We start from the raw sequence: 8805 nt of genomic DNA, 5'->3' as shown, positions 1-8805 counted from the left end.
GCCCTGAGTCCTCACGCCGTCGCAAATCTAGGTCAACGCATGGTGCCCACTGCCCTCCCACGGTCTCATCTGTTAGTGTATGTTGATGATATAATTATCACAGGTTCCAACATTCAGGCAATCCATCACTTTGTTGATAAACTAAAGAACGAGTCTTAGGTTAAAGATTTGGGTGAGTTGAGCTATTTTCTTGGTGGAAACAATAAGAAACCAAGATGGTTTACACCTACGACAGGCTAAATATATTACTGATCTGCTGGACAGCACACATATGCTTGGTGCGAAGTCTTTGAACTGTCCATCATCTTCTGGTTCAAAGCTATCCTCTATTACTGGTGACCTATTAGATGATCCAACTGAATATCGAAGAGTTGTGGGTGCTCTTCAATATTGCACAATCACAAGACCAGATATTGCATATTCAGTAAATCAGTTATGCCAATTTATGCACTCTCCTCATGATATACACTGGATGGCTGTGAAACGTGTCTTAAGATATCTAAAAGGCACTGTAGATTTTGGTCTTCATTATGTTCCAGGAGAAATAAAACTGAATGCCTATTGCGATTCAGATTGGGCAGGCAACCCGGATGACCGACGTAGCACTACTGGCTATGGAGTATTTCTTGGCAATAACCTCATTTCCTGGAGTAGTAAAAAGCAAGGGGTTGTCTCTAGGTCAAGCACTGAGGCCGAATATCGAAGCATGGCTCATACAACTGCTGAGTTGTATTGGCTTCGTATGATTTTTCAGAATTTAAAAATCACGTTGCCTACTGCCCCAAGTTTATGGTGTGACAACATAGGTGCTATTGCATTAGCTTCTAATCCTGTTTTTCATGCACGCGCGAAGCACATAGAGATTGATTACCATTTTATTAGGGAGAAGGTGGTTAATCATGATATCCAAGTTAAGCACATTTCAACACAAGACCAAATTGCAGATGTTTTTACAAAAGGTCATATTGCCACTTAGTTTACATTTCTGAGAAACAAACTGTGTGTACGTTTCCTTCCCAATAGTTTGAGGGGGGGTGTTAGAGTATTAGCTGGCATAACAACCACCAAAAGATCAGGAGAGGATTTCAAAGCTACTGCAAACAATTCTGCAACAACTACCAGCCTGCAGAATCACTAGTCTAGTTAGTTTGAATTTCAAATTTCAAAACTTGTAATCTCCATTTTATTCTCCTTTAGTTACTCAGTTAGTTTTATGTAGATCTATGTAAATCTCTATAAATACTAGTGAATACAAAGTAAACGGCATAAAGCCATTCTCTTCAAAAATACTCTGTTTTATATTCTTACATCATCGACTCCGTCCCAACTCCGCTCCGACAAGTCGGAGTCAGAGCCAGAGCGGAGCATATAGCCTTCGGAGCCAGAGTCGGAGGTCGGACTCCGACAAAGTCGGAGTCAGAGTCAGAGGACCCAGATACCGACTCCGATCTGTTGGTGCTCAGCCCTATCTCCAACCTCAGCATTCTTATTCATTAGGATCTCAGGAAAGACTTTTTGAGCGTTTCAGATGATTGGCTCATGGTGTCTGCCAAGGTGCTCAAGTTTCTAGTGGCTTCGGTGCTGCCAATGGACGCTTTCACCATTGTTTGGAAATCTCTCGAGGCCATGATGGTTAAGAAAGCAATCAATGTGTTGGATGAATTGCAAAAGTATGGTAGTGTGCCTAATGAGTATATGTTTGGGTGTTTGGTGTTATGTTGGTATAACGAACCCTTCTCCGAAACACTTCCCAGAAATAGAGTCGAATGGGTCAGTTGGACTGGGTTTTGCAGTGAATTATCTGTGGCTGACTTGGATCAACGCATTCGGCTCTGCAGCTAGTTTGTGCTCCACAAGATCCACGGTGGTCTCACCTTTTCTCAACCTCAAAGGCCATGCCGGTGTCATTCATGTTGCAACTCTACCAAACGAGTTCCACAATGACCATTCTCGGCCATGGTGACCATTATCTACCAAATGAGGCTTGAGTCTATGATTACCATGGAAGGCATGGTGCAATCTCAGCCAAGGGAGTCGTTCAACAAGAAGATGAAAACGGGCTCAATAGAGGTTATAGCAGAGTGCTTCAAGTAATAAACATTGTAAAGTCAAAGTTAACATTCTCAGTTTCTACGATGGAGGATGCAAAAAATTTTGTCAAGGAGAAGATCTTATGAAGATATCGATGCCTTGATCTTTGGCGGCAGCAAATGAATTTCAACATAATACTGCGGCATAAGGTGATTAAACGTAGTCGAAAATATCTAGAGGACATACAGGAGTTTGTGGAGGTTGAGACTCCAATACTCTCTAGATCTGTGCATTAAAAAAAAAAGAAAAAAATCTCTTCTTGACAAGTTTGTCAGTTGATGGTGATTCACTAGGAATTGATCGTCTCTATGGTGCTTATTCTGCTTTTATGTGGCCTGGAATGATCCTGAAATCTGGCAACCAGATAACTGATCCATTATTTCTTGAAAAACATGGTTCTCTATTTTCTAAATAATAATAGAATTCTTCCATTCATTTTAAGTTTTTACTTTCTAGTTTCATGACCAAATATTTCCGTCCTCTCCGCTTAGAGTTGAAGTCAAGAGAATCTAATTAGGAATTTGAATATGAAATATTCAAGTCTACGGGTTCAATTGAAATGGGGGATGAAGCAGAAAAAAGGTGCATTTCTGCAAATGGTATTACCATGAATAAAGGACGGGCTTCTACAAATGGAATTTACCTGATGAGCAAATATATATATGTCTAGGTTTGTTCCTCAAAATAGCTCTGTCATGAAGTTTGTGAGAATGCAACTCGATCTGACGAAGACAAGATGTGGCCTTCAACACCGATGGCTCCATTTCCGGATGAGGATGACTAGAGGTGTAATCGGTCCCGTCTGGTTCGGTTTTGGACAAAATTTAGGACCATATCAGTATATACCGGTTTTGCATTTTCAAAATCGATTACGTACTGGTTACCCTCCTAAATCATACTCCGATTTTACTGATTTCTGGTTCGGTTCGGTCCGATTTTTCTATTTTAATGTACTATATTATATATAATATATCATATATAATATAGTATATTATAATTGTATTATAGACTATAGTGATATATTATAATATATATTGATATAGTATTAGTATAACTAATAATATGGACAATATAATATTAGTATAACTATTAATACAATAAACTATAATGATATAAGATTTTAAAATTTAATATTATATTAATTAGTAATTTATCATATAATACAAAATTATTTTATATATAGTTATATATTATATATAAAAATTAAAATATATAAAAGAACTGGTTCGGTCGGGTTTAAAAAAAAAAAATCAAAACTGGCCTGATTTTGATCGATTTTAAGAAAAATAAAACTGATACCGGACCGAACCAGACCCACCAGTTCGATCTGGTCCAATTCGGTTTACCGGCTCACCGGTGTATTTTTTCACACCTAAAGGATGATCGAGGTCATGTGACATTTGATGCACTTGAGAAAGCCAAACCACAAGGGTGAGGGTACACATTTTGACTTTGGAGGGTTTGGGGCAATTGACATTTGTAGGGCTAACCCGGCTCCGTTCTGACTTCAATAATTCAGAGTAAGAGTTGGGGTCGGAGTTTTTTGATCAAAAAACTCAGAGTCGGAGGTAGCGATGTACCAATTCCGACTCCGACTCTGATATTGTACATATTTTATAAAAATATTTATATTTTTTATATATTATATAACTATAACTTATATAGTTAGTTAAATTCAATAATATACTAGTATGAGCACATTATTATACTATAATATAAATAGATTAAATTGACTAATAATAATTAAGTATATGTAAACACAATACTATTAACTATTACATGTAACACTAATATATAATAACAACTAATGTGTAAACACTACTATATAATAACATGTAATACTAATAATATAATAACTAATGTATAATGATATTTAATACTAATGTATTATGTATAAACACAAATATATAAATTTATAATATCATGTAATACAAATGTATAATAACATGTACTAGTAATGTATAATAATCAATATATAATAACATGTAAACATTAATATATAATAACATATAATACTGTTGGGAAGAGATGATAATCAAAAGCTAAGAGTTGAGTGCCACTTTTTCTGTGCAAACAAGTGGAAAGGTGGTATGTAGGTCAGGAAATTGCCAAAGAAGATGTCAATTTATTGATTAAATCGGGGCACTTGGGAAATGATGGGAGGTGGGAGTAGGCAAAATAGCACGAAATCAGGAGTTGAGCGAGTGAGGGCCTGTTGAGGTGCTCGGAGAAAGTGACAGTGAGAAATTTGGAGTTTGGATGTGTATCTTTAGCGCCGCATTGGGTATGCCTACCAGAAAGAACGTCATCTCTTACTTTTCAACTGAACCCGGTAGCATTGGCAGTGTTTTTTATAATTTAGCCAACGGGAGAAAAAATTATCTACATCCAATTAGTTAAATTATTTTTATTTACAAGATAAGTTACAGTCTTTTTATAAAAGAAGTGATATTTAAAATAAACTGTAGCTCTTCATATTGAATATTTAATCATTTTCTGAGTTCACTTTGCATAGCTGATCCCTTTCATTTTTCCACCTGCGACCAAGTTTCCTTCTCATATTTAGTTAAAAATCCTTCATATTTTATAGAATATGTCATCAGATGAGATTCAATTAATTGATTTATACATATATAAATTCCGATGCCATTGTCAACCACATACATGAATTCCGTTGTGAAAGCTAGAATATATGATTTTTGGATAATATTGGAAATTGTGAAATAAAAATAAATAATATTTAAAAAATAAAAAATAATAATAATAATTTATTATTATAGAGAATATAATAACTAATTCAATATATATTTCAATTTCTAAGTGATTAGCTATAAAAAAAAAATTACATATTAACCAAATTTTAAAGATTAAAATAACTAATCCAATGCTCTAAGATATTTACACAATCTCTCTCCCTCCTGAAAAGATAACCTCGGAATAAATGGTGGGTGGACCCTCACCTCATTTGAACTACCAAAAAGGAGAAGATGATGTGCTTTCTGTAAGATAAAGTGAGTCCACAGGTCTCTTGAGTTCATCATTTGGGATGGGGGCCTTTATTGGGTCGGATGGATGTGGAAGGGATCCAGAAAGTCTAACGCATCTTAGTAAGTAATCTTTTCACCATCTCTTACTTTAATTCACGATTTAGTAAGGGATCTTTTCACCATTTTCTTTTCTTACAAAAGTTATTTTTAAACCCAAAATTGAGGATAAACACAAAAACTACGTCTAAAGAAATAAAGAAAACCTCAACAAAACAGGAGGAGGAGGAGCGCATATTACATGATCTGATCCTGGGTTGAAATTGGACCGACATGCTCCACACACCACAGCATATGAATTAGCTAGATACCCAACTGCTCAAAAAGAAACTGAAAAAGAAAAATGAGCGCACACAGGTCGGGAAACCGAAAAATAGAACATATATAGCGCAACTGTCAATTTCATATTCGGAGCAATTGACCTCACGGATCAAAAGAAGAAAAAGAAATACACCAAAAGTGACCCTATTCCTAAACATATATGCTGATACGTAGTGTTAGAATATTACCTTGTATTTACAAGACGGCAATGAGAAAACAAAAGGCCGGAAAGTTTAAGGCAAGAAAGTAGGAGCAAGAGTATTGTGATTAATGCTAGTGTTGGGAGTAATGGCATTGAAATCCGTGCCAGCCTGATCAATTTGAGGAGCCGGGAACTGACCGCACTTGTGGCACCTCCCTACCACCAGGATCTGCCGACAAGATGGGCACGATGAGTGGGACACAAGCCATGTGTCGATGCATGAAACGTGGAAAGCATGACCGCACTGTGGCAAAACCCTCAGCTCGTTCCCGTCCATGAACTCTCCCAAGCATATGGCGCAATCCGCCACCGATAGCTTTGGGTTCTTGGCGCCGTCGGAGTCGTACGTGAACTTGGGGAGAGACTGAAGTACCTTCTTTTTTAGGCCCTTGTTTGCTAGAGCCTGAGCCCGAGCCGGAGACCGAGTCTGGGTAGAGCTGCGACGGAGCCAAGCGCACCGGGCCACCGCGATGAGCCCCACCACGCATATGAGTGCGCAGAGAAGGGCAGCCAGTATGACCACGAAGTCCGACTCCACGGTGAGGACCTCGGGAGGAGGAGCAGCCGCCGCCGTCGTTGATGAGTTCGCGGGTGCCAGAGTTGTTAGAGAGCGAACCATGGTGGGTGTGAGAGAGGAGAGGAAGAGATGATAGGTTAGGGGTGGGGGATATTTTGGGTTTGGTATAGTCGTAAATGGGCAGAAAGCATATCATATCAATAAATATGAGATTGACATGCACAATTATAAGGGGTGGGTGGGTGGGTGGGTGTTTGTTTTAAGCGTTAAAAGAGTTGGGTGGTAAGCGGTTTCAGTTTAAGAGAAAAATCGAAAGGGAAACAACTTCGAGTCATGTCATGTAGAAGAAAGAGGGCTCAAACCTGCAAATGTTGGGACAACGGAAAAGATAATCATAAAGAGAGAGATGGTCTCTCAGCACTTTTTATTTTGGTCTCACGTTGAGTTAAGTAGAATGAGTCAAGCTATTTATAAGAAGTAATAAATTAAAATGGTGGAATGGGTTTTGTGAAACTTAATTAAAATAAATTTAGATGTAGATTAAAATAAATTTAGATAATAACAATAAGCTAAGAATAAAACGACGACCGTCATATACCCAACGAGTAATATTATATATAAATTTTAAATTAACAAATCTTATACAAGCACTTTATCAAAAAATAGATCTCACTTATAAAAAATATTGTTTTTATATTTTTTTTAAAGTGAGGTTCACTTTTTTCACAAAAATTTGTATCAAACTTGTTTATTTAAGATTATATAAATCATTTCTTGTAACCAATTAGTCACCTTATTTTTCTTTACCTATTCTTTTATTTGGTATTAAATCATTACAAATTTATTTATTTAGTTTTTTATTATTATTATTATTATTATTATTATTATTATTATTATTATGATACAGGGTATATAGTAATTAAAATATATTTTTCTATCTTATTTTGTTTTTTTACTCAATAATAACTTTCTTTATATGGATACACAATATTTTTTTAATCCTCCTCGAGCTTGAACGTTCTAAAGACTTTAAAAAAAAAAATGTACAGGATTTTTTCTTTCGATTCTGAAGACAGTAATTATTTTTTTATCTTATATGCTCTTGATTCATTAATACAATTAAAAATCTAAGAGAAGAAATTACGAAGATACCTTGTGAAGGAAATATTATACCAAAGTTAGGAACATTCTACCAATAAAATTTGTTTTGATTACAATTAGGGCTGTACGCCGACCCGAACCGATCCGAAAAGGTGGTGTTCCGACCCGAACCGAAAAGGTGATGTTCCGAACGGAATTGTTCCGTAACTCTTCCGTTACCCGATTAGCCGTTCCGAAAATTTTTGGATCGGAATCGGTTATTCCGTTTGTTCTTGAAAATTTTTGGATCGGAATCTATCCCAATCTTGCTGAAAGAACACAGAGAAAATTTTTGGATCGGAATCTATCCCAATCTTGCCGAAAGTCGGAAGCATCTTTCCGAAGAAGAAGAAGTTGGTGGCTGGGAGACGGCGAGTCATGGCTGAGATGGGCGAGTCGCGGCTGTGAGGCTGGCGGCTGGGAGACGGAGAGGCGCAGAGAGGGGACTGAGAGCTGGAGGCTGGGCGTACTGCATAAGGCGTAGGTTTCGGAAGAAATGACAACGAAAACACAAAGCAGAAATGGGTGGGGAAGGGGGGAGAAACGGCGTCGTTCGAAGCATCAGTCGGTTAACGGGTAATTATCCGACCCGGTTGGTTCCAAACGGTTAGTAACTGAAATTACCCGATTCCGACCCGTTTCTGTTTCGGACCGGATAATTCGAATCGAATCGGGTCGAAATGTCCGGGTCGGGTCGGGTTGCGGCTTAATTGTTCACCCCTAATTACAATTGTTAAGGATGTATTTCACACTACCAAATGCATGGATACTTATAGGAAATAAGATGACGGCACTGGGTGTCCAATTTTTCTTCGATGCTTAAGTTAGAGAAGTGATCTCAATATAAGTATATCATTCAATATGTTAAAAAGTTACCTTTAAGTATTATTTATAGGGACGTGGAGTTGTGACGATAACCATGTGGTCTAGAAGATAACCGTTATCTTTTGAATATATCTTTGACGACTTTCTGTATTAATTGGAATGATCTTCTCCCTAACAACCTAGAGGCGTTAACTAGCATAACTTCATGTGCATACGTAAGACTTGCAGAATCTGTTATGGGCTGATGGGCTTTTACTGTGGTGGGCCCACAAGTACTATATATCTCTTTCAGTTATCCTGCTAATTTTCTTCATAGCAATATGTAGGCAATTAAATTGTTGTACCTTCCTTTTCTACCCCGCTAGTTTCCTTAGGATTAAACTAAGATAGATCCTTATGTATGCAATAAACTCTTTGCACTTGCCAGATCTCAACACTTGTCCATAACCATTCCCGCTCCTCATTTTTCATTTTCAAGAATGATAACTGATGGCGCACAAGTAACCACTCAGCTTTCCAAGAATCTCTTAGATTCCCACATCATTGCCTTCTTTTCACAACTGCCTTTTCCCACTCCTAGACTTGCTGTCATTGAAAGGTTTTTCTTTCGAAGGTTTTTCTTTCAAACTTTCTGCTCTCTAAACTTCCTTGCACTTCCTTCTTCA

General features: G+C 37.3%; 1 protein-coding gene across 2 annotated transcripts; it reads right to left on the bottom strand.

The window, feature by feature from the left end:
• Window positions 1–5199: 5199 nt before the first annotated feature.
• On the bottom strand, window positions 5200–6397 carry LOC122318085 (RING-H2 finger protein ATL8-like). Of its 2 annotated transcripts, none has more exons than XM_043135218.1 (2): window positions 5645–6397; window positions 5200–5465 (listed from the first exon to the last, which is right to left on the bottom strand). In XM_043135218.1, the coding sequence occupies exon 1, from the start codon at window positions 6275–6277 to the stop codon at window positions 5690–5692; it is 588 nt and encodes a 195-aa protein (XP_042991152.1). In that variant the 5' UTR covers window positions 6278–6397; the 3' UTR covers window positions 5200–5465; window positions 5645–5689. The 2 variants fall into 2 exon arrangements, with proteins under 2 accessions (XP_042991152.1, XP_042991153.1); XM_043135219.1 differs by having other exon boundaries at window positions 5200–5450.
• Between the last annotated feature and the right edge of the window lie 2408 nt (window positions 6398–8805).

This window comes from Carya illinoinensis, chromosome 8 (genome assembly GCF_018687715.1).
Source record: "Carya illinoinensis cultivar Pawnee chromosome 8, C.illinoinensisPawnee_v1, whole genome shotgun sequence".
Lineage (NCBI taxonomy): Eukaryota > Viridiplantae > Streptophyta > Magnoliopsida > Fagales > Juglandaceae > Carya > Carya illinoinensis.
Note: the sequence above shows the minus strand (reverse complement) of the source record. Positions and strands in the feature narration are given on the sequence as shown.